The sequence below is a fragment of the Macaca mulatta genome, chromosome 19, assembly GCF_049350105.2.
Source record: "Macaca mulatta isolate MMU2019108-1 chromosome 19, T2T-MMU8v2.0, whole genome shotgun sequence".
Classification (NCBI taxonomy): Eukaryota; Metazoa; Chordata; class Mammalia; order Primates; family Cercopithecidae; genus Macaca; species Macaca mulatta.
Window position 1 is genome coordinate 17,289,802 of NC_133424.1, and position 26,304 is coordinate 17,316,105.

Here is a 26,304-nt window from a genome sequence, read left to right on the forward strand (position 1 = left end):
GATCTGGTGTCTGGTGAGGACCTGTTTCCTGATTCACAGATGGCCATCTTCTTGATGTGTCCCCAGAGAGAGAGAGAAATCTCGTGTCTCTTCTTTTTTTTTTTTTTTTTTTGAGACGGAGTCTTGCTCTGTCACCCAGGCTGGAGTGCAGTGGCCGGATCTCAGCTCACTGCAAGCTCCGCCTCCCGGGTTTAGCCATTCTCCTGCCTCAGCCTCCCAAGTAGCTGGGACTACAGGCGCCCGCCACTTCACCCGGCTAGTTTTTTGTATTTTTTAGTAGAGACGGGGTTTCACCGTGTTAGCCAGGATGGTCTCGATCTCCTGACCTCGTGATCCGCCCGTCCCGGCCTCCCAAAGTGCTGGGATTACAGGCGTGAGCCACCGCGCCCGGCTAGTGTCTCTTCTTATAAGGGTACTAATCCTATCACGAATGCCCCACATTCATGATCTAATCACTTCCCTGTCACTCTGCTACAGTTTGGACGTTTGACCCTACAAACCTGATACTGACATTTAATATCCGGCTGGGCATGGTGGCTTAAACCTATAATCACAGCACTTTGGGAGGCAGAGGCAGGAGGATTGCTTGAGCTCAGGGTTCAAGACCAGCCTGGGCAACATGAGAGGACACCATTTCTACTAAAAATTTAAAAATTAGCTGGATGTGGCCAGTCACAGTGTTTCACGTCTCTAATCCCAGCACTTTGGGAGGCCAAGGCAGGTGGATCACCTGAGGTCGGGAGTTTGAGACCAGCCTGACCAACATGGAGAAAACCCATCTCCACCAAAAAAATGTAAAATTAGCCGGGTGTGACGGCGCATGCCTGTAATCCCAGCTACTCGGGAGGCTGAGGCAGAAGAATAGCTTGAACCTGGGAGGTGGAGTTTGCGGTGAGCCAAGATCACGCCTTTGCACTCCAGCCTGGGCAACAAGAGTAAAACTCTGTCTCAAAAAAAAGAAAAAAAAAAAAAACTTAGCTGGATGTGGTGGATGGCGTGTGCTTGTTGTTCTAGCTATTTGGGGGGCCAAGGTGGGAGGATAGCTTGAGCCTGGAAAGTTGAGGCTACAGTGAGCCATGATCACACTACTGCACTCTAACCTGGGTGACAGAGTGAGATCCTGTCTCTTAAAAAAAAAAAAAAAAAAAAAAAAGCTAGGCGCGGTGTAGTGACTCACACCTGTGATCTCAGCTCTTTGGGTTGGCTGAGGTGGGCGGATCAATTGAGCTCTGGAGTTTGAGACCACACATCTCTACATAAAAGACAAAAATTAGCTGGGTGTAGTGGCACATGTCTGTAGTCCAAGCTACTTGAGAGGCTGTGGTGGTAGGATCATTTGAGCCCAGGAGGCAGAAGTTGCAGTGAACTGAGATAGTGCCACTGCACTCCAACCTGGACGACAGAACAAGACCCTGTTTCAAAACAAAACAACAATAAAAAAAGAAATTTACTCCCCAGTGTTGGAGGGAGGCCTCATGGGAGGTGTTTGAGTCATAAGGACACATCCCTCGTGAATAAATTAATGCCCTCTCCTGGCAAGGCAGTGGTGGTGGTGAGTAAGTTCTTACTCTGTTAGTTCTCATGAGGTTGTTAAAAAGAACCTGACCCCAGCTACTTAGGAGGCAGAAACAGGAAGATTGCTTGAGGCCAGGAGTTCGAGACCAGCCGGGGCAACATGAACCCTGTCGCAATAAAAATAAAAATAATGGCCGGGCATGGTGGCTCACGCCTGTAGTCCCAGCACTTTGGGAGGTCGAGGTGGGTGGATCACAAGGTCAGGAGTTCAAGACTAGCCTGGCCAACATGGTGAAGCCCCATCTCTATTAAAAATACAAAAACTAGCCGGGCGTAGTGGCAGGCACCTGTAATCCCAGCTGCTCAGGAGGCTGAGGCAGGATAATCACTTGAATCGAGCAGGCAGAGGTTGCAGTGAGTGCCATGGCACTCCAGCCTGGGCGACAGAGCAAGACTCTGTCTCAAAAATAAATAAATAAATAAACAAAAATAAAAATAATTAGCTGGGCATGGTGATATTCACCTGTAGTCTCAGCTACTAGAGAGACAGAGGCAGGAGGATTGCTTGAGCCCAGGAATTTGAGGCTGTAGTGAACTGTGATTGCACCGCTGCACTCCAGCCTAGATGACAGAGCAAGACCCTATCTCAATTAAAAAAAAAGAAAAGAAAAGAAAAAGGAAGCTGACACTTCCCTCTCTCTTGCTTCCTCTGGCCATATGACCTCTGCACACCCCAGTCCCCCTTCACCTTTCGTATTAAGAAGCAGCAGCCTGGGGCCCTCACCAGAAGCAAAGTCTGGCACCATGCTTCCTGTACAGCCTGCAGAACAATGAGCCACATAAATCTCTTATTCATAATTATGCATTACTGTATTAGTCTGTTCTCACACTGCTAATAAAGACATACCTGAAGCCGGGCATGGTGGCTCAAGCCTGTAATCCTAGCACTTTGGGAGGCCGAGGTAGGCGGATCATTTGAGTTCAGGAGTTCGAGACCATCCTGGCCAACATGGTGAAACCCTGTCTCTACTAAAATTCCAAAAATTAGCCAGAAATCGCTTGAACCTGGGAGATGGCGGTTGCAGTGAGCCAAGATCTTGCCACTGCACTCCAGCCTGGGCAAGAGTGAGACTCTGTCTCAAAAATAAATAAATAAAATAAAATAGTAAAAAAAGACATACCTGAGACTGGGTAATCTGTAAAGGAAAGAGGTTTAATGGACTCACAGTTCCACATGGCTGGGAAGTCCTCACAAATCACGGCAGAAGGCAAATGAGGAGCAAAGTCACGTCTTACATGGCAGTGGGCAAGAGAGCATGTGCAGCGGAACTGCCCTTTACAAAGCCGTCAGATCTCCTGAGACTTATTCACTACCATGAAAACAGTATGGGGGAGACTGCCTCCATGATTCAATTATCTACACCTGGCCTCGGCCTTGACCCATGGGAATTATTACAATGCAAAATGAGATTTGGGTGGGGACACAGCCTAACCATGTCAATTACCAGCCTCAGGTAGTCCTTCATAGCAACACCAACAGACTTAGACAGGCTCCAGCTCCTAATACCATCCTATGGGGAGTGAGGATTTTGACATAGGAATTTGGTGGTAGGGGAACACAAATCTTCAGTCCATAACACACCTATAACTTCAATCAGGTGGAAAGTAGCTAGTCATGGCTGGGCATGGTGCTTCACACTTGTAATCCCAGCACTTTGAGAGGCTGAGGTGGGCGGATCATTTGAGGTCAGGAGTTGGAGACCAGCCTGGCCAACATGGCAAAACCCCGTCTCTACTTAAAAAAAAAAAAAAAAATTATCTGGGCTTGGTGGTGCATGTCTGTAATCCCAGCTACTGGGGAGGCCGAGGCAGGAGAATTGCTTGAACCTAGGAGTTGGAGGCTGCAGTGAGCTTCGATCTTGCCACTGCGCTCCAGCCTGGCAGATAGAGCAATACTGTCTCAAAGAAAAAAGAAAAAAAAATATGAACACCAAGCAGGGTGTGGTGGCTCCCACCTGTAATCCCAGCACTTTGGAAGGCCGAGGTGGTAGGATCACCTGAGGTTGGGAGTTCGAGACCAGTGTGGTCAACATGGAGAAATCCCATCTCCACTAAGTATACAAAATTAGCTGGGCGTGGTGGCACACACCTGTAATCCCAGCTACTCGGGAGGCTGAGGCAGGAGGATTGCTTGAATCCAGAAGGCAGAGGTTACGGTGACCCGAGATCGTGCTATTGCACTACAGCCTGGGCAGCAGAGTGAGACTCCATCTCAAAACACAACACAACAAAACAAAAAACACCAGGGAAGCAGGGCCTCTGTGATTCACTCTCAGTGTGAGTCATTCTCATTTTTCTTCCCTGGCAGGCAAAGAACAAGATTCCCTGGACGCCTCCAGTGAGGTCAGGTGTCTGGAGGTTGCTGAGCAGCACGAGCTCCTATTCACTGGCCTCGTGTCGGGGGTCGTCCTTGTGTTCCCCCTGAATTCCAGGCAGGATGTGATATGCATTCCCCCTCCCGAGGCCCGGAAAGCAATCCACTGCATGTCCCTGAGCAAGTGGGAGGACCGCCTGGCCGTCGCCTATGACAACATGGTCCTGGTGCTGGACATCGCCCCCGGGGACCCCTGCCCGGTCATCAATGGGCCAAGGTACACCTTTTATACCCAGCTGCCCGAGACCATCTCCAGCGTGGCCATTCTGACGGACTACCGCATGGTCTACAGCATGACCAACGGGGACCTCTTTCTTTACGAGTGTGCAAATTCCAAAGCGTTTCCCTTGGAGGCCCACAGGAGCCGAGTTGCCTGTGTGGAGGTCAGCCACAAGGAGCAGTTGGTGGTCAGCGGGTCTGAGGATGCCCTGCTGCGTCTCTGGGACCTGCAGGCACGCAAGTGGAAATTTGAAATGAGCTACACGGTGCGTGGACCGCCTCCCCATGTTCATGCTTGACCCAGGCTTTGGAAAACCAATAGATGGCCATTGTTTACTAAGCACACACCATGGGCCATCGACCAGGGTGGGACTAGGGTGAAGAAAGTGAGGCACTTGGTCAGGCTCAGTGGCTCACGCCTGTAATCCCAGCACTTTCAGAGGCTGAGATGGGTGGATCACCTGTGATCGGGAGTTCGAGAACAGCCTGACCAACATGGTGAAACCCCGTCTCTACTAGAAATACAAAAATTAGCCAGGCATGGTGTTGCATGCTTGTAATCCCAGCTACTCAGAACTTGGGAGGCAGAGGTTGGGGTGAGCAAAGATCACGCTACTGCACTCCAGCCTGACTACAGACACTCCGTCTCAGAAAAAAGAAAAAAGAAAAGTGAGGCATTTGTCTCAGGAGCAAAGTCTTATTTTGTTTTTGTTATTGATTTTTTAAAGAGACAGGGACTCCACTGTCACCAGGCTGTAGTGCAGTGGCACGATCATAGCTCATTGCAGCCTCAACCTCCTGGGTTCAAGTGATCCTCCTGCCTCAGCTTCCCAAAGCACTGAGATTTCAGGCATGACCCACCGGACCGACTGCAAAGTTGAAAGGAGTACCAAAAAGCTCAGCAATGGTAGGCCAGGTGCAGTGGTTCACCCAGTACTTTGGGAGGCCCAGGCAGAAGGATCACTTGAGGCCAGGAACTGGAGACCAGCCTGGGCAACATAGGGATACCTTATCTCTACAAAAAAATGCAAAAATTAGCTGGGCATGGTGGTGCGCACCTGTGATCCAGATACTTGGAGGGCAGAGGCAGAAGGATTGCTTGAGCCCGGATGCCACTGCTCTGTAGCCTGGGCAATAGAGCAAGGCCTATCTCAAGAAAACAAAAAACAAAAACTCAGCAATGAAGATAATTTTTTTTTTTTTTTTTTTTGAGATGGAGTCTTACTTTGTCACCCAGGCTGGATTGCAATGGCGCAATCTCAGTTCACTGCAGCCTCCTGGGTTCAAGCAACTCTCCTGCCTCAGCCTCCCAAGTAGCTGGGATTACAGGTAAGCACCACCATACCCGGCTAATTTTTGTGTTTTTAGTAGAGAAAGGGTTTTGCCATGTTGTGCAGGCTGAACTCCTGGCCTCAAGAGACCCCCCTCGGCCTCCCAAAGTGCTGGGATTACAGGTTTGAGCCGCTGCACCTGGCCGAGAAGTAATATTTTAATGCAATATTTTTTAAAATCTTAAGTGGATACCAAAATTCCATGAAGAGCAAGATCTCAGCAATATAGGTAAAAACTAGACCAAATCCTGCACTGGCTTAGTGCTGCTTCAGTCTCCTCACCCTAATCCTGGCTCTGCGCTATTTCTTTTTTTTTTTTTTTTTTGAGACGGGGTCTCGCTCTGTCACCCAGGTTGGAGTGCAGTGGCACAATCTCAGCTCACTGCAAGCTCCGCCTCCCGGGTTCAAGCCATTCTCCTGCCTCAGCCTCCTGAGTAGCTGGGACTACACGCGCCTACCACCACACCTGGCTAATTTTTTTGTATTTTTTTTGGTAGAGATGGGGTTTCACTGTGTTAGCCAGGATAGTCTCAATCTCCTGACCTTGTGATCCGCCCACCTCGGCCTGTAATCCCAGCACTTTGGGAGGCCGAGGCGGGCGGATCACCTGAGGCCAGAGGTTTGAGACCAGCCTAGCCAACATGGCGAAACCCTGTCTCTACTAAAAATACAAAAATTAGCCCTGCATGGTGGCATGTGCCTGTAATCCCAGCTACCTGGGTGGCCGAGGCAGGAGAATCACTGGAACCTGGAAGGTGGAGACTTCAGTGAGCTAAGATCACGCCACTGCACTCCAGCCTGGGTGACAGAGTGAGACTCCGTCTCAAAAAAAAAAAAAAAAAAAAAAAAAAAGGCCTTGTAAGTCTAGATTGGGCGCAGCGACTCGCACCTGTAATCCCAGCACTTTGGGAGGCCAAGGCAAGAGGATTGCTTGAGCTCAGGATTTCAAAACCAGCCTCAGCAACATAGCAAGATCCCATCTCTAGAAAAAAAAAAAATTAGCCAGGTGTGGAGGTGTGTGCCTGTAGTCCCCCCGCTACTCACGAGGCTGAGGCAGGAGGATCGATTGAGCCCTGGAGTTCGAGGCTGTAGTGAGCTATGATCTCACCACTGCACTCCAGCCTGGATGACAATGCAAGATTCTGTCTCTCAAACAAAACTAATGAACAAAAATGAAGAAGTTAACATGTGAACAGTACTATTAATTAAACTGTCGACCTATGGGAATCTTTTTATTTTTACTTTTATTTATTTTTGTTTTTTTGAGGCAGGGTCTTACTCTGTCACCCAGGCTGTAGTACAGTGGTGCGATCATAGTTCACTGCAGCCTCCGCCTCCTGGGTTCAGGTGATTCTTCCACCTCAGCCTCCTGCGTAACTGGGACTACAGGCATGCGCCACTGCACCTGCCTAATTTTTAAATTTTTTGTACAGACAGGGTTTCACCCACCCACCTTGGCTTCCCAAAGTGCTAGGATTACATGCGTGAGCTATCACGTCCAGCCTTTATTGGAATCTTACCAGCTTTTCAATTCCTTCCTTTTCTACATTCTAGAATCCAGTCCAGGATTCCATGTGGCATTAGCACATAGCTTTTAATTAAATACAATCATAGCTAACATCTGTAAGCAAAGTAATTTAAGAAATTGAATCCCCATCAAAAAAAGAAATTGAATCCTATGGCCAGGCACGGTGGCTCATGCCTGTAATCCCAGCAGTTTGGGAGGCCGAGGCGAGTGGATCACTTGAGGTCAAGAGTTTGAGACTAGCCTGACCAACAGGGTGAAACCTCATCTCTCATAAAAATACAAAAATTAGCCAGGCGTGGTGGCACATGCCTGTAATCCCAGCTACTTGGGAGGCTGAGGCAAGAGAATCTCTCGAACCTGGGAGGCAGAGGTTGCAGTGAGCCAAGATCATACCACTGCACTCAAGCCTGGGCAATAAGAGTGAAACTCCATCTCAAAAACAAGCAAGCAAACAAACACACACGCACAAACAAAAATCCCAAGAAAAAGAGAGATCATCTTGTCTGTTTTCAACAGAGTTCTTACTGCAGAGGGGTCCAATGTGCTTGCTTCTCCAAGGATGACAAGTATGTGTACGTGGGCTTGAAGGATCGCTCTATACTTGTTTGGAGTGTGCTGGACGGTGAGTCATTTTGCTTTTAGGGCAAGCTTGAGCTTCGATCTGGAGAGAAAAGGCTCTGACCTGGGTCCTGGGTATTAGAGGGCCCTGCTCTGGCCACCTCTAGCTACATCCCTTAGCTTTTAGGAAGGTGTCTGCAGGCAAAGGCAAAGGGCCCACAATCCCTCTTCTAGACCCATGCTCTGGAGTTCGAGAACTCCCTACAGAGCCTTGAGTTTGTGTTAGGGCTTGCACAGGCTTCCTGCATACAGCCATCCTTCCGAGGATAGACTGTGCCCCTGCTGTATTCACTTCTGGGCTCAGGAGTAGCCATGGGGTGGTGTGGATGGAGTTTGGGTGTCTGAGCTGGTTGTGAGATGGAGCTGGGAAGAATGAGAAGAGAAGAAGGTCAAGTCACTAGTAGCAGGAGGCTGGTTACATCACGACATTCCAGCATAGAACCCTGAGGAACCCAAGAATTCTCAATCTGTTCCAAACCTTCCATGTGTTTGTGAAGGTTCCTTCACCAATATAAGAGGACACAGCATATTCTATTTAATAGAATGTTTAATATTTCTATTAATTAATTAATATTAATTAATATTCTATTATTAAATATTCTATTTAATATTTATTCCCTAGAATTGCAATGTTTATATATTGTGTCTTCTAGGATGTGGGTCTTATTTCGTTCTTTGCCCCCAGGCCTTATAGATGTTAGAAGCAGCCTGTTTTTGATTTTTGTTTTGTGTTTTTCAGATGGAGTCTCGCTTTGTCGCCCAGGCTGGAGTGCAGCAGTGCAATCTCAGCTCACTGCAGTCTCCGTCTCCCAGGTTCAAGCAATTCTCCTGCCTCAGCCTCCCGAGTAGCTGGGATTACAGGCGCCCACCACCACACCCAGCTAATTTTTGTATTTTGAGTAGAGACGGGGTTTCACCATGTTGGCCAGGCTGCTCTTGAACTCCTGACCTCAGGTGATCCACCCACCTCAGCCTCCCAAAGTGCTGGGATTAGAGGTGTGAGCCACCACACCTGGCCAGAAGCAGCCTGTTTTAACACCAACCACTTTGAAAACACCATGTCTCTTGGTCTGTTCAGTATTATGCTAAGGTCTTAGCAAGAGTTAACATTGGCTGGGTGCAGTGGCTCAAGACTGCAATCCCAGCACTTTGGGAGGCCAATGTAGGAGGATTGCTTGGGACCAGGAGTTCAAGACTTGTCTGGACAACATAGCAAGACTGTCTCTACAAAATAAAAAATAAAAAATAAAAATTATCCAGGCATGGTGATACATGCTTGTAGTCCCAGCTACTCAGGAGGATAAAGTGATCATGGGAAGTCGAGGCACTGGAGATTGAGGTTGCAGTGAGCCATGATAGCACCACTGCACTCCAGCCTGGGCAACAGAGTGAGACCCTGTCAAAAAAAAAAAAATGAGTTAACATTTATTGTATACTGTGTACTGTCCTTAAGTCATTTAACTCTCTCAACACTGACTCCCATTTACAGAGCAAAAACTGAGGCTCTGAGAGGCTGGCAGACTTGCCCAAGGTCACACAGGGAGTAACTACTAGGCTTAGGTTTGAAGCTGATCTGCCTGATTTCAGTACGCCTTTGTCACTCTCTTACACTGTCTCCTATAGAAAAGGCACATATTGTGTATTACCTCTTTGAACCCTTATGACACTGATAGAAGATAAGTATCATTGCTATCCTTGTTTGACAATGAAGAAACTGAGGATCAGAGGTTAGGAGACTTGCCCAAGGTCACAAAACAAGTAAGTGGCTGAATAAATATCAGGTGGAGCCTAATAACATTGTAGTTGAATACACTGTAATCTGATACATAGTAAACTATAACACTATAATACATTGTAGTATAATATGCTGTAGCAAAGATATATATATAACTGGTATAAAGTTACAGATGGCTCAGAAGCTGAAGGTTGAGGATTGTGGCTTTAAAAGCCCATCCTGGGCCAGTTCACAACCTCTCTTTCTTCTCCTCCTTCAACAATAATATTTACTGAGCTCACTCTGGGCCAAAAACCTACACTAAACACATGACCTGCATGGTGACTTTCAATCTTAAAAATTGCCCTGGGTAGGTATAGGTTCCGTTATCATTCCCATTGTGCAGATAAAGGAAGAGGGACTCTTTGGCATAATAAATGTCATGCCAAAGTTAGTAGAGGGCCTCTACACCCCATTTTCTCATGTGTGTCCTTCTCTTCACCTTACAGGCACCCTGCTGACAGTCCAATTTGTCCATGCTGTGGTAAACAGAATCATCCCAACCACTAGTGGCTTCATTGCCCCCACCAGGCATGGTTATCTGATCCGAGAGCGTTTCCAGTGCCTTTCAGCAAGAACCTCACAGCAGGACCCTCTCAGGAACTTCAAGAAGGCAGTGTGGATGGTCAAATCCAGGCAGAGAGAGGAACTAGTGGCAGCTGTGGGAGCTCACCGGGACTTGGAGTCAGAGAGTGCCCAGGGAAATGAAACAAAATCAAACAAATGCTCACAAGTCTGCCTGATAGTGTAAAAAACAAAACAAAACAAAACAAAAAACCAGTGGGGGTACGGGGCTCCAATGAGTTAGCCCCATTTAATCTGGTTAAAGCAAAAAGAATATGTTTGCTGGTGTATATCTGGACCCATGGCTTCAGATTATGTGACCCAGACCTTGCCTCTTCTCATCTTTCCATTCTTCTTTTCTCTTTTTCATTTTCGTTCTCAGACTTGCCACCCCCAGGTTAGCAACATGGTAGCCAATATGCTGCTGTCTCCAATTTCAATAGAAAAGAGAGCTTCTCTTTCCCAACAGTCCTAGCCTCAACTCTATTGGTCCCAATTGGCCCCTATGCCTAGCCCTAAACCAACTGTTGTATCTGGGAGAAGGCAGAGCTCTAATTGGCTGGACTGACCCAATGTCTACCACTGGAACTGAGAATAGAAGAGATTATTCCTGAGATGCAAATTCGGGTTCTGGTACCAGATGAAGGGGGAATAGATGAATGTGAGATATAGCAAACCACTGATGTGGACCACAGAACTTCACAGTTTATAAAGCTTTAGATGCTGTCATCTGATCCTCATCACAACCCACACTTTAGGGAGGGCAGGGATTTCTGCATCTATTTTACAAATGAGGAAACTGAGCCTTGCAGAAGTAGTTATGATTTGATTCAGGTCACAATTCAAGGTGCAAGAGCTGTGAGAGCGAGCCTTCTGTCCCATTCCTGTTAGACCTCACTCCAATTTCAGTCTCTAGAGCACAACCACCTCTTCCACAGGCACCACATTCAAATGCTCACAGGAGCTAGTGACTAATCTAGATACTTCCATGCAGTTGGGTGAGCAGCAGGGAGAGATGGAGACTGGACATGTGGAAGGCAGAGATTGTGTCTAGGGTGGGTATGAGCAGCCTGACTCTAGCCCAGAATCGCCGTGGCCAAACCAGCCCACTGCTGTCAGTGCTTCCAGTTGTAATAAGCAAAGCCAGAAATCCAGACTTTTATGCAAAAATATTCTGACTTTTAAAGTTGGCGATTGTTTCCATTTGTATCTATAGCGCACTTGGCATGTGCGTCTTTGGTGAATGAGCTGACTTCAGAACTCAAGCTGGCAGTAAAACGATCAACATGTTATAGTTCGTCCTTCTCTATTCCCTGGCTCCCAAACTTTTGGGATAAAGATGTGGGTTTTTAATCTTAAAAACTGGAGGCCCTTGGAAGGAGAAAGAGCTGCTGCTATCTCCCTGCTTTGCTTTTGAACCATCTGCTTTGTGCAAGTTCAACAGTCAAACTGTTTTCATTCCACTTAAGTGGATCCTTCTTTGCCCACAGCCTTCTAAAAGCCCTTCTCAGTCTTCTCAGGCTTTTACTTTAATGCTAGGAGAGTCTAAATCTTCAGGGTGGCCATTCCTTCTCCCCTCTGTGGAATTCCCGACAGAGTCTCAATAAAAGCAACCTTAGAAACACAGGCTTTTGAGCTGAACAAGACCCTACTGCTATCTCATTCATTCGTCTTCCAAACCAGGTTTCCAAGGCAGGTTTCGGCAGTTCTGCAAATATTAGCATCAAATTTCATTTAAAAATATTTTAAACTGTAATTTTAAGATGTATGCTTGGATATACTGGGCAGCAGCTTTTCAGGTGTTAAAGATTACTAAGGTTGGTGCAAAAAGTAACTGTGGCTTTTGCCATTAAAAATATTAAAAATAATGGCAAAAACTGGCCGGGCACAGTGGCTCACGCCTGTGGTCCCAGCACTTTGGAAGGCTGAGGCAGGCAGATCACCTGAGGTCAGGAGTTTGAGACCAGCCTGGATAGCATGGTGAAACCCTATCTCTACTAAAAATACAAAAATTAGCCAGGCGTGGTGGTGGGGGCCTGTAATCTCAGTTACTCAGGAGGCTGAGGCAGGAGAATTGCTTGAACCAGGAGGTGGAGGGTGCAGTGAGCCGAGATCATGCCACTGCACTCCAGCCTGTGTGACAGAGCAAGACTCCATCTCATAATAATAATGATGATAATAATAATAATAATGGCAAAAGCCTCGGTGACTCATGCCTGTAATCCCAGCACTTTGGGAGACTGAGGCAGGTGGATCACTTGAGGCCAGGTGTTCAAGAGCAGCCTGGTCAGCATGGTGAAACCCTGTCTCTACTAAAAGTACAAAAATTAGCCTGGTGTGGTGGCGTACACCTGTAATTCCAGCTACTTGGGAGGCTGAGGCAGGAGAATGACTTGAACCTGGGAGGCGGGGGTTGCAGTGAGCCGAGATCACACCACTGTACTCCAGCATGAGTGACAGAGTGAGACTCTGTCTCCAAAAAAAAAAAAAGTAATGGCAAAAACCACAATTAATTTTGCACCAACCTAATAATTTAGGATTCTTCTGCCATTTTCATTTAACTGAAGAGCGCACTTAAATTGTGAAGGGAGCCCCTGAAAAAATTAGCTACTCTTTGCTACTGCTTTTCTGTGAATCAAGGGCTTACCCAATGCAGAAGTAAAGTGGATGTTGAGACCAACTAAGATTTCATCTACAAATTCTGATTTTAAATGTCTGCTTCCATCTCAACAGCCTCAGTGAGAATCAATTTTTTTGTAGGTAAATCCTAATTTAGACATTGGAAATAACTTTTTACTAATAAAATGCTACACCAAATTATTGCTTATATTGGGGGTTTTTGCAGTGTTTATTCATTTCAGAAAGAGTTTGGTTGCTAAGAAAGTTTGACAGTTGGCTGGTCAATGCTTGTAATCCCAGCACTTTGAGGGGCCAAGGCAGGAGGATCACTTGAGCCCAGGAGTTTGAGACCCCATCTCTCCAAAAAAAAAAAAAAAAAAAAAAAAAGAAAAAGTTTTTTTCATTAGCTGGGCATTCTGGTGCATACCTGCAGTCCTAGCTACTGGGGAGGCTAAGGAGGATGGATCACTTAAGCCCAGGAGCTCAAGGCTGTGGAGAGCTATGATTGCACCACTTTACTCTAGCCTGGACAAGAGAGTGAGACCCTGTCTCAAAAAAAAAAAAAAAAATTAGGGATGCCAAAAAGCTCAGCAATTATGACGAATAATATTTTCTCTTATTTTCTTATTTTATTTTCTTTTGGAAGACAAATAATTTTTTTTTTTTTTTTTTGAGACAAGGTCTTGCTCTGTTGCCCAGACTAGAGTGCAGTGGTGCGATCTTGGCTCACTGCAACCTCTGACTCCTGGTTTCAAGCAATTCTCCTGACTCAGCCTCCTGAGTAGCTGGGACTACAGGCCACCACACCCAGCTAATTTTTGTATTTTTTGTAGAGACGAGGTTTTGCCATGTTGGCCAGGCTGGTCCTGAACTCCTGACCTCAAGTGATCTGCTCCCCGCTTGGCCTCCCAAAGTGCTGGGATTACGGGCATGAGTCACCGTGCCTGGCCTATTATCATGTTTTTAAAAATCAAAATGAATTTAAAAATGAATGATGACAAAACATCAACTTTTTTTTTTTTTTTTTTTTTTTGAGATGGAGTCTCGCTGTGTCGCCCAGGGTGGAGTGCAGTGGCCGGATCTCAGCTCACTGCAAGCTCCGCCTCCCGGGTTTTTACGCCATTCTCCTGCCTCAGCCTCCCGAGTAGCCGGGACTACAGGCGCCCACCACCTCGCCCGGCTAGTTTTTTGTATTTTTTAGTAGAGACGGGGTTTCACCGTGTTAGCCAGGATGGTCTCGAACTCCTGACCTTGTGATCCGCCCGTCTCGGCCTCCCAAAGTGCTGGGATTACAGGCTTGAGCCACCGCGCCCGGCCCAAAACATCAACATTTTATATAAAGTTGGGATCTGACTATGCATTTGCAGGAACTGACCTCACCCTCATCCTGGCCCTGGGGACAGCAAGCTACCTCACCCCTACATACATCAGACAAGTGTCTCAGGAAGGTCATATTCCTATATAAGCACACACACCTATGAGAATTACTAATTGTTAGTTAATATCTTTTTTATTTTTCAGACAGAGTCTCTGTCACCTAGGCTGGAGTGAAGTGGTATAATCATGGGTCACTACAGCTTTGAAATTATGAGCTCAAGTGATCCTCCTGCCTTAGCCTCCCAAGTAGCTGAAACTACAGGTGTGCACCACCACACCTGACTAATTTTTAAATTTGTGGTAGAGAGGGGGTCTCACTATGTTGCCCAGGCTGGTCTGCAACTCCTGGGCTCAAGTGATCCCTGCAGTGTGCTGGGATTACATGGTGCCTGGCCATCAGAAATATTTCTAATCTGGCCCTTTACCAAAATATATATATATTTACCAAATATATACCTATATATGTGTATATATACACATATGTATATATACACACATACTCACATATATACATATGTATATATACACACACATATATACATGTGTATATATGCACATACACACATACATGTGTATATACACACACATACATATGTGTACACATATATACATATATGTATGTGTATGTATATATATGTATACACACATATACATATATGTGTATATATACATGTGTGTATATGTGTATTGTGTATATATACATATGTATTTATATGTACATATGTATATATGCCTACCCTTGGTCTTAAAGCTTGATTAAATTTAAGGTAAACATTTTTTATAAAAAATTTAAAAATAGGCTTTCTTTTTTTAGAGTAGTTTTAGGTTCACAGCAAAATTAGGTGGAAGGTGCAGAGATTTCCCACCTATCTCATGCTCCTCCTCATGCACAGCCTCCTCCACCAACATGCCTCACTCTAACAAGTGGTGCATTTGCTACAATGAATGAACTTGCATTGACACATTCTTATCACAGGAGAGACAATTTATTTTTATTTTTATTTTTTGAGACGGAATTTTGCTCCTGTTGCCCAGGCTGGAGTGCAATGGTGCGATCTCAGCTCACTGCAAACTCTGCCTCCCGGGTTCAAGAGATTCTCCTGTCTCAGCCGCCTCGTGAGTAGCTGGGACTACAGTCCACAGACTACAGGTACCCGCCACTACGCCTGGCTAATTTTTGGTATTTTTAGTAGAGCCGGGGTTTCACCATGTTGGCCAGGCTGGTCTTGAATTCCTGACCTCAGGTGATACACTTGCCTCAGCCTCCCAGGCATGAGCCACCGCGCCCGGCCTAATCTTTTTTTTTTTTTTTTTTGAGACAGAATCTCACTCTGTCGCCCAGGCTGGAATGCAGTGGTGCAATCTCGGCTCACTGCAACCTCCGCCTCCTTGGGTTCAAGCAATTCTCCTGCCTCCGCCTCCCAAGCAGCTAGGATTAGAGGCTCTCGGCTAATTTTTGTATTTTTAGTAGAGACAGGATTTTGCCATATTGGCCAGGCTGGTCTGAAACTCCTGGCCTCAAGTGATCTGCCCGCCTTGGCTTCCCAAAGTGCTGGGATGACAGGCATGAGCCACTGCGCCTGGCCCAGGATAGACATTTTTGACAAGAATACTTTGTAGGTGTGTTCATTCTCTATCACTACTTAGTAAATTATTGTAAACTTAGAAGCTTAAAATAACATCCACTTCTTATAATTTCTGCAAGTCAGGAGTCTGGGCATGGCATGACTGGGTTCTTTGTTCAGGATCTCACAAGGTGTCAGCCGGACTGGGTTCTCATTGAGAGCCTCAGGGTCTTCATTCAAGCTCCTTCAGATTCTTGGCAGAATCGAGCCCTTCAAAGCTATAGGAGTGGAGACCTCAGCTGCCCCTCTCCACAGGCAGTTTGCAAAACAGCTGCTTCCTTCTTCAAGGCCAGCAGCATTGTATTTCTCTGCTGCTTCATCTCTGACCTCAGACTCAGACTCAGACTGTCTTTAAAAAATTTTTTTTGGGGGGCAGGCGCAGTGGTTCACACCTGTAATCCCAGCACTTTGGGAGGCCCAGGCTGGCAGGTCACAAGGTCAAAAGATAGAGACCATCCTGGCCAACATGGTGAAACCCTGTCTCTACTAAAAATACAAACAATTAGCTGGGCGTGGTGGTGTGCACCTGTAGTCTCAGCTACTCGGGAGGCTGAGGCAGGAGGATCAGTTGAACCCAGGAGGTGGAGTTTGCCGTGAGTCAACATCATGCCACTGCACTCTATCCTGGTGACAGAGCAAGACTCTGTCTCAAAAAAAAAAATTTTTTTTTAGAGATGAGGTCTTGCTGTGTTGCCCAGGCTGGTCTCCTGGCCTCAGGTGATCCGGCTGCCTTGGCCTCCCAAAGTGCCGGGATTACAGGTGTGAGCCACTGCACCTGGCCCAGTAGCACCTTTTTATGTTTGATAAAAATAAGAATATCCAGCCTGGGCAACAAAGTAAGACCTTGTCTGTAAAAAAATAAATAAAAATAAAAAATTAACCAGGCAGTAGTCCTGGCTACTCAGGAGGTCAAGGCTGCAGTGAGCTGTGATGGCACCACTGCACTCCAGCCTGGGCGACAGAGCGAGTCCCTGTCTCACAAAATAAATAAATAGAAATAAAATTAAAAGACATCTTTTACTGTTGTTCTCATAAATATACACATGTGTGCACACACATGCATGTACACACATGCCCCAGATGGAATTGGTTTGTGGTTTTGTCAGAGGCGTTTGAAACAAGCTTACTCCATCTAGAATAGGGGCTGGGTAAAATGAGGCTGAGACCTGCAGGGCTGCATTCCCAGGAGGTGAGGCATTCTAAGCCACAGGGTGAGATAGGAGGTGGACACAAGACCCAGGTCACAAAGACCCTGCTGATAAAACAGGATGGAGGTGGTGGTGTTTGTTTGTTTTTGCTTTTGTTCGAGACAGAGTTTCGCTCTTGTTGTCCAGGCTGGAGTGCAATGGCGCTATCTCGGCTCACTGCAAACTCTGCCTCCTGGGTTCAAGTGATTCTCCTGTCTCAGCCTCTCGAGTAGCTGGTATTACAGGCACATGCCACCACATCCGGCTAATTTGTGTATTTTTAGTAGAGTTGGGATTTCATCATACTAGTCAGGCTGGTCTCGAACTCCTGACCTCGGGTGATCTGCCTGCCTCGGCCTCCCAAAGTGCTGGGATTACAGGCTTGAGACACTGTGCCCGGCCAATGCAGGGTTTTTGTTGTTGTTGTTGTTGTTTTGTTTTTTTTTTTTGAGATAGAGTCTCACTCTGTTGCCCAGGCTGGAGTGCAGTGGCATGGTCTTGGCTCACTGAAACCTCCACCTCCTGGGTTCAAGTGATTCTCCTGCCTCAGCCTCCCGAGTAGCTGGGATTACAGGTCTGTGCCACCACCACACCTGGCTAATTTTCTTTTTTTTTTTTTTGAGTAAAGATGGAATTCCACCATGTTGGCCAAGCTGGTCTTGAACGCCTGACCTCAGGTGATCCACCCACCTTGGCCTCCCAAAGTGCTGGGATTACAGGCATGAGCCACCACGCCCGGCCAGGATGCAGGATTTTATCAGCATGACGTGAAAGTGACCTCTGGTTGTTCTCACTGCTCATTATGCACAAATTATAATACATTAGCATGCTAAGAGACACTCCCACCAGCGCCATGACAGTTTACAAATGCCATGGCAACCTCTAGAAGTTACCCTATAGGGTCTAAAAGGGTAGGGATCCCTCAATTCTGAGAAATCTTCACCTCTTTTCTCAGAAAACTCATGAATAATCCATCCCTTGTTTAACCTATAATCAAGAAATAACTGTAAGTATATGCAATCGAGCAGCTCATATCACTGCTCTGCCTATGGAGTAGCCATTCTTTTATTCCTTTACTTTCTTTTTCTCCATTTTTAAAATTTATTTTTATTTTTTGAGACGCAGTTTTGCTCTGGTCACCCAGGCTAGAGCACAATGGCTCAATCTCGGCTCACTGCAACCTCCGCCTCTCAGGTTCAAGTGATTCTCCTGCCTCAGCCTCGTGAGTAGCTGGGATTACAGGTGCCTGCCACCACACCTGGCTAATTTTTGTATTTTTAGTAGAGATGGGGTTTCACCATCTTGACCAGGCCGATCTCGAACTCCGGAACTCAGGTGATCCGCCTGCTTCAGTCTCCCAAAGTGTTGGGATTACAGGCATGAGCCACTGCGCCTGGCCTTTTCTCTTTTTTTTTTTTTTTTCTTTTGAGATAGGATCTTGTTCTATTTCCCAGGCTAGAGTGCAGTGACACTCCAGCCACCATGGCTCACTGCAGCCTCGACTTCCTGGACTCAAGCAATTCACCTGCCTCAGCCTCCCAAGTAGCTGGGACTTGGGACGTGCACCACCATGCTAGGCTAATTTTTGCTTTTTTTTTTTTTTTTTTTTGTAGAGAAAAAGTGATCTGCCTGTCTTGGTCTCCCAAAGTGCTGGGATTACAGGTGTGAGCTACCTGTCTTCCTTTACTTTCTTAATAAACTTGCTTTCACTTTATAGACTCGCCCTGAATTCTTTCTTGCACAAGTCCGAGAACCCTCTCTTGAGGTCTGGATGAGGACCCCTTTTCGGTAACAGTTTCCTCTTCCCCAAGTGAAAGAGGGCCTTTGCTGATCATTTGAGAGAAAACAAATTTGAGTAGACGCCACATTCCTTGCGGGGAGGGGCACATTGTGGGACAACTCTGTTGGCCCTCAAGGACGATGACTAATAGGTTGCTGGTGTCAGAGGCATTTGAACCAGAGCAACAGCATCTTAAATAGGGACTGGGTAAAATAAGGCTGAGACCTACTTGGCTGCATTCCCAGATAGTTAGGGCATTCTAAGTCACAGGATGAGTTAGGAGGTCGGCACAAGATACGGGTCATAACGACCTTGCTGGCTGGGCGCAGTGGCTCACGCCTGTAATCCCAGCACTTTGGGAGGCTGAGGTGGGTGGATCACCTGAGGTCAGGAGTTCGAGACCAGCCTGACCAACATGCAGAAACCCTGTCTCTACTAAAAATGCAAAATTAGCCGGGTGTGGTGGTACACGCCTGTAATCCCAGCTATTCGGGAGGCTGAGAGGATAATTGCTGGAACTGGGAGGTGGAGGTTGCAGTGAGCCGAGATCGCTCCATTGCACTCCAGCCTGGGTAACAAGAGTGAAACTCCGTCTAAAACAAACAAAAACAAAACAAACAAACAAACAAATAAAAACTTGCTGATAAAATAGCCTGAAGTAAAGAAGCCAGCGAGAACCAAGATGGAGACGAGAGTGGCCTCTGGTTGTCCTTACTGCTACATTCTCACCAGTGCCATGACATTTTACAAATGCCATGGCAACATCAGGAAGTTACCCTATATGGTCTAAAAAGGGGAGGTATAAATAATCCACCCCTTGATGATATATGTTTAGCATATCATCAAGAAATAACTGGCCGGGCGCAGTGGCTCACGCCTGTGATCCCAGCACTTTGGGAGACTTTGGGAGGCTGAGGTGGACAGATCACTGGAGGTCAGGAGTTCGAGACCAGCCTGGCCAACATGGTGAGACCCCGTCTCTACTAAAAATACAAAAATTAGCCAGACCTGGTGGCACACACCTGTAATCCCAGCTACTTGGGAGACTAAGGTAGGAGAATCGCTTGAACCTGGAAGGCGGAGGTTGCAGTGAGCTGAGACCGCGCCACTGCACTCCAGCCTGGGTGATAGAGTAAGACTTCATCTCAAAAGGAAATAACCATAAAAATGGGCAACCAGTAGCCCTCAGGGCTGCTCTGTCTGGAGTAGCCATTCTTTAGTCATTTACTTCCCTAATAAACTTGCTTTCAGTTTACTCTATGGACTGGCCCTGAATTCTTTCTAGAGTGAGATCTAAGATCTCTCTCTTGGGGTCTGGATTGGAACCCTTTTCCTGTAACAGTGTCGGAGGTGTTTGAACCAGAGGAATTCCAACTTGAATAGGGGCTGGGTAAAATAAGGCTAAGACCTATTGCGCTGCATTCCCAGACAATTAAAGCATTCTTAGTCACAGGATGAAATAGGAGGTCAGCACAAGATACAGGTCATAACGACCTTGCTGATAAAACAGGTTGCAGTAAAGAAGCCGGCCAAAATCCACCAAAATCAAAATGGCCAGGAGAGTGACCTCCGATGGTCCTCACTGCTACACTCCCATCAGCACCATGACAGTTTACAAACGCCACGGCAACGTCAGGAAGTTACCCTCTGTAGTCTAAAACGGGGAGGTATGAATAATCCACCGCTTGTTTAGCATATCATCAAGAAATAACCATAAAAATGGGGAACAAGCAGCCCTCGGGGCTGCTCTGTCTATGGAGTGGCCATTCTTTATTCCTTTATTTTCCTTATAAACTTGCTTTCACTTTACAGACTCGCCCTGAATTCTTTCTTGCGTGAACTCCAAAAACCCTCTCTGGGGGGGGTCTGGATTGGGACCCACTTCCTGTAACACTGGGAGGCTTTTGTAAGAAACGGACTGTCCGGACATCTGGTGGCCACAAAGTGTTCAGTCTGCCTTCGCTGCTCTTCATACAGGAACGCACTGAAACGAAGCAGAATCCCTATCCTGGCTGGGAGCCACGAATCTTCCATGCTTTACTTTCTAAATACCACTCCCTTCCACCCACTGCTCTCTACTTCCACTGCTCCCATCCTGGTCTAAGCCACCGTCGTCCCTTGCCTAAATGATGAAACAGCCTCCCTCCACCCTCCCTGGCTGCCCTCCAATCGCTTTCCTGCAGAGCAGCCAGAGCAATCACTTTCAAATGCAAACCTGAACCTGCAGCTCCTCTGCTCAAAGCCCTTGGATGGTTTCCACCAGCATCAATGCTAAAGCCTGAACTCAGCGCAAGGTGCTGTGTGCTCCGCTCCTCTGGCTGCTCCGGGATTATCTTGTACTCTCTTCCTCTTCCTCTCTGCAGCCTGGGAAACTCATCTTTTCTTTTCTTTTCTTTTTTTTTAAACTCTTGAAATATATCATGCTGTCTCCCACCTCAAAAATCACAGCTGTTCGTGATTTTTCTCATGATGAATGCCTACGCGTTCTTCAGATCTCAGCTAGAATGCCACCTCCTCTGGGAAGCCTCCCTCATCCCCCTGCAAGACTGGGTTAAGTTTCCGTGGGTAACAGGTGGTATTTTCCAAAAATAGCCACAACGTATTTCCTGTCCCACATGATACTCCTGGCCATTTGCCCTTCTCTTGAATTTAGGGAAAACTTTGTATCAGCCTCTATGGAAAGAATGCAATGGAAATGATTCTGCGTGACTTCCGAGTCCAAGTGAGAAAAGGTAATATGGGAGCTGGGTGCAGTGATGCATGCCTGTAGTCCCAGCTACTCGGCAGATTGATGTGGGAGGATCCTTTGAGGCCAGGAGTTCGAGGCCAGCCTGGGCCAGCCTGAGACCCTGAGTCCCACCCTCGCCCTGCCATCTCAAGAAGAAGAAGAAGAAGAAGGAGAAGAAGAAGGAGAAGGAGAAGGAGAAGGAGAAGGAGAAGGAGAGGAAGAAGAAGAAAAAGAAGAAGAAGAAGAAGAAGAAGAAGAAGAAGAAGAAGAAGAAGAGGAGGAGGAGGAGGAGGAGGAAGAAGAAGAAAAGATAATATGATTCCCACCTGGCTCACACGTTCACTTGTTCTTAGAATGATTGTTGTGAAGCTCTGGCTGCAAGGAGACCACATGTAGGGGTTCCAAGCAATGGCCCCAGCGAGGGTCTCAGCCTGTAGCCTGTAGCAACTGACTCATTTATGTGCGAGCAAACATTCAGATGATTCCAGCCCCCAGATTTTGAGCCACCCAGCTGAAGCCAAGGTTGAGTTTATTCCTCCCAAGCCTGCCCAAATTGCAGATTGAAGAGTAAAATTAATGTCTTTTTTTTTTTTTTTTTCAGACAGAGTCTTGCTCTGTTCTCCATGCTGGAGTGCAGTGGCGCAATCTCAGCTCATTGCAACCTCTGCCTTCTGGGTTCAAGCGATACGCATGCCTCAGCCACCCAAGTAGCTGGGATTACAGGTGTGTGCCACCACACCTGGCTAATTATTATATTTTTAGTAGAGATGGGGTTTCACCATCTTGTCCAGGCTGGTCTTGAACTCCTGGCCTCATGTGATCCACCTACCTCTGCCTCCCAAAGTGCTGGGATTATAGCCGTGAGCCACTTGCCCCGTGAATGTTGTTGTCATTTGAAGCTTCTAATGAGGAAAGAGAGAGACCCTCTCATATTGTTTTATACTCAGTACCTGTTTTAAGAAAAAACAAAGAGGTGAAACCAAAGACAGGCAGCCCAGCCCCAGGCCCAAAACCCAGCCTGGGCCTGCCTGGCCTAAACCTAGTAGTTAAAAATCAACTCATGACTTAGAAACCGATGTTATCCATAGATTCCCGGCATTGTATAAAAGAACATTGTGAAACTCCCTGCTCTGTTCTGTTTCACTCTGACCGCCAGTGCCTGCAGCTCCTGTCGTGTACCCCCTGCTTGCTCAAATCAGTCACGACTCTTTCATGTGAAATCTTTAGTGTTGTGAGCCCTTAAAAGGGACAGAAATTGTGCCCTCGGGGAGCTTGGATTTTAAGGCAGTAGCCTGCCGATGCTCCCAGCTGAATTAAAGCCCTTCCTTCTACAACCGGTGTCTGAGAGGTTTTGTCTGCGGCTTGTCCTGCTACATTTCTTCGTTCCCTGACCGGGAAAGTAAGCGAGGCAGCCCCTTAGGCGGCTTAGGCCTGCTTTGTGGAGCATCCCTGCGGGGGACCCTGGCCAGCCTGAGTGACGCCATCCAAAGAGCGCTCCCGGGTAGGCAATTGCCCCGGTGGAACGCTTCTCCAGAGCAGCACATAGCAGGCCCCCACAGAGGATTAATACAGTGGCTGAATACTGGGAAGGAACTGGCACTTGAAGTCCGGACATCTGAAACTTAGTAAGACTAGTCTTTGGAACTTGCCCACTCCATTTGAGTGGAAGCGTGGCCTGATCACCCACGGCGTGCCTTTATTGGCACTTTGGTGTTGGTTTTGGTTTTGACTTGGTTTAAATTGCTTGACAGGACTGGTCTTGAGAATTGGCCCACTCCGTTTGAGTGGAAGCGTGGCCTGATCACCCACAGCGTGCCTTTATCGGCACTTTGGTGTTGGTTTTGGTTTTGACTTGGTTTAAATTGCTTGACAGGACTGGTCTTGAGAATTGGCCTACTCCGTTTGAGTGGAAGCGTGGCCTGATCACCCACGGGGTGCCTGTACCGGCACTTCGCTTTTTGTTTTTGACTTGACTTAGCTTGCTTGATACTCTGGTTTTGGTTTTGACCTGGCCTGGATTTCTGGATATTCTGATTTTGGTTTTGATTTTGGTTTGGTGTAAACTGCAGAAGCGTGTGTGTGCCCTTTTTACCTGTTTTTTGTTTTGCGGTGTGCGTGTGGTATGAGCGTGGTGTTTTGTCTTGAAGAAGCATGGGTCAGGCACAAAAAAGCCCACCCCACTAGGAACTATGTTTAAAAATTTCCAAAAAAAGGAAAAAAGGGAGGAGGCAGAATTTATATTTAAAAAAGTTATATGGTAAATTCTTGTCCTGAAATAAATTACCCGGTTGTTTCAAGAAAAAAGTGTTTGTAATAAGTCAAAAAGTTGAGACATGTCGAAAAATTGTCTGCGAAAGTCATAAAAGAAAAAAAGTTGTACAAAAATATTATGCAAAAAATGTTGTATAATTTAAAAGTAATAGGCCTCCTGAGTACTACTGAAGAAACAGTTTATGTGCAAGGTGTATAAGAAGAGTAAAATATATCTTTAGTAAAAAATTATAAGGAGGCACAAGAATGTGGACTTTTACCTACATTAAAAGGTTAAAAAAATATTGTTTTGAAAGTTTAAGCAAGTTTTAAAACGTTAATTGTAAAGAAAATTCTGTGTGTAAACATATTAGCTAAAGTTAAAAAGGTATCATCCAGTTTTTCTGTGAACTAGACATTAAAGTAAAAATGCAACAGGTTTTTCTTAAAGCATTAACCTGCTCTTTAACAAAAATTATAAAAGGTTAAAAAGAGTTTATAAAATCTTATGGTCAAACATGAAAAATTAGATAAATGTGTCTACAAGGTTTTATTAAAATTAAAATTAAGTTTAATTGTAATAACACACTAATATAAAGGTAAAATTTAGCTTATCTGGTATAAAAATCATACAAAAAGCATTATTAAATATAAAATGGTGTTTAGCTGTTTTTGGTCTAAAAACTAATAAAGATAGGTACTAAAGGAAACATTCATTTTACTAGAAGATCATAGAAGTCAAAGACTTAAAACAAACTTTGACAATTAAGAATCTTGGTATGTGGCCGGGCGCGGTAGCTCAAGCCTGTAATCCCAGCACTTTGGGAGGCCGAGAGCCGCGCAAGGTGGCGGGCGCCTGTAGTCCCAGCTACTCAGGAGGCTGAGGCAGGAGAATGGCGTGAACCCGGGAGGTGGAGCTTGCAGTGAGCTGAGATCCGGCCATTGCACTCCAGCCTGGGCAACAGAGCAAGACTCCGTCTCAAAAAAAAAAAAAAAAAAAAAAGAGAATCTTGGTATGCTTACCAAGATGCAAATGCCTGGTTGAAATGGATCAAATATTCCATCTGCACATTAAACAAAAGCAATTGTTATGCTTGTGCACATGGCAGGCCAGAGGTCCTGATTGTCCCCCTTCCACTAAGGTGGTCCTCCAGTTGACCAGGCATGGGCTACATGGTAGCTCTTTTCCAGGATTCTACAGCCTGGAGTAATAAGTCATGCCAAGCTCTCTCTGCTACATTCCAAAGTCCCTGCGGGTCAGCTCCTGAGGGCCATCCAGCTTCCGTCTCCCAACACTAAGTTCCCTTTGTGTCTCTCACGGCAGGGAGGAAACTTAGCATTCCTTGGAGACCTGAAGGGATGCAGTGAGCTTAAGAATTTTCAAGAGCTTATCAATCAGTCAGCCCTTGTTCATCCCCGAGCGGATGTGTGGTGGTATTGGGGTGGACCTTTACTGGGCACTCTGCCAAATAACTAGAGTGGCACTTGTGCTTTAGTCCATTTGACTATCCCTTTCACCCTAGCATTTCATCAACCAGAGGAAAAAAATAATGAGACATTGTAAAGCGAGAGAAGCCCCTTATAGGTCTTTCAACTCTCACATCTATTGAGATGCAACTGGAGCCCTGCAAGGAATACCAGACCAATTTAAAGCTTGAAATCAAATAGTCACAGGATTTAAGTCAATATTTTAGTAGATGACAGTCAATAAAAATGTAGATTAGATAAACTACATCTGTTACAACCAACAGCAATGAGCTTTTCATGAGTTAAAAAGAAAAACTCATGTCGGCCCCAGCCCAGAGGCTACCTGTCCTGACAAAACTCTTTACACTCTATGTGTCGGAAAGAGAAAAAATGGCAGTTGGAGTTTTAACCCAGACTGTAGGGCCCTGGCCAAGGCCAGTGGTCTATCTCTCAGAACAACTAGACGGGGTTTCCAAAGGCTGGCCCCCATGTCCAGGGGCCCTGGCAGCAATGGCCCTGTTAGTACGAGAAGCAGATAAGCTAACTCTTAGGCAAAACCTAAACATAAAGTTCCCCCCATGCTGTGGTAATTTTAATAAATACCAAAGGACACCATTAGCTAATGAATGCTAGACTAACTAGATACCAAAGCTTGCTCTGTGAAAATTCCCACATAACCATTGAAGTTTGCAACACCCTAAACCCCGCCACCTTGCTCCTGGTATCAGAGAGCCCAGTTAAACATAACTGTGTAGAAGTATTGAACTCAGTTTATTCTAGTGGGCCCAACCTCCGAGACCAACTTTAAACATCAGTAGACTGGGAGCTGTATGTGAATGGGAGCAGCTTTGCCAACCCCTGCAAAGTGACTCTGAAGAAGATGACAAGCCCTGCTCCAGTCACACCCGGAAGCTGACTGGTCCGCACACGGCCGAAGCATGAGGAAACTCATTGTAGGACTCATTTTCCTAAAAATTTGGACTTGCATAGTAAGGACTTCAACCGACCTTCCTCAGACTGAGGGCTGTTCCCAGTATATACCTCAAGTCACTGAGGTAGGACAAAAGATTGCTACAGTCCTATTATTTTATGGTTATTACAAGTGTACCAGGACTCTAAAAGAAACTTGTTTGTATAATGCTATTCTATCCAAGGTATGTAGCCCAGAAAGTAACCAACCTGATGTATGTTATGACCCATTTTAAGCCTCTCATGATCACAGTTTTTAAAATAAAATTAAGGACTGCTCCTTTTCTAGGCAACACAAGTAAATAGCTAGGACAGAAGA

The 26,304-nt window shown here is 46.1% G+C and overlaps 1 protein-coding gene across 14 annotated transcripts in view; it reads left to right on the forward strand.

Annotated features, from left to right (window-relative positions):
• The window catches only part of NWD1 (NACHT and WD repeat domain containing 1), a 90,417-nt gene extending 78,793 nt beyond the window's left edge, over window positions 1-11,624 (forward strand). For 13 of the 14 annotated variants that reach the window (XM_077978140.1, XM_028838984.2, XM_028838987.2 and 10 more), the window contains 3 exons: window positions 3,884-4,434; window positions 7,544-7,649; window positions 9,869-11,624. In XM_077978140.1, the coding sequence (XP_077834266.1) occupies window positions 3,884-4,434; window positions 7,544-7,649; window positions 9,869-10,170 (959 nt within the window). In that variant the 3' untranslated portion in view covers window positions 10,171-11,624. The remainder of the gene's footprint in view (window positions 1-3,883; window positions 4,435-7,543; window positions 7,650-9,868) is intronic. The other variant, XM_077978138.1, reaches the window with a different exon arrangement.
• The last annotated feature ends 14,680 nt before the right edge of the window (window positions 11,625-26,304 follow it).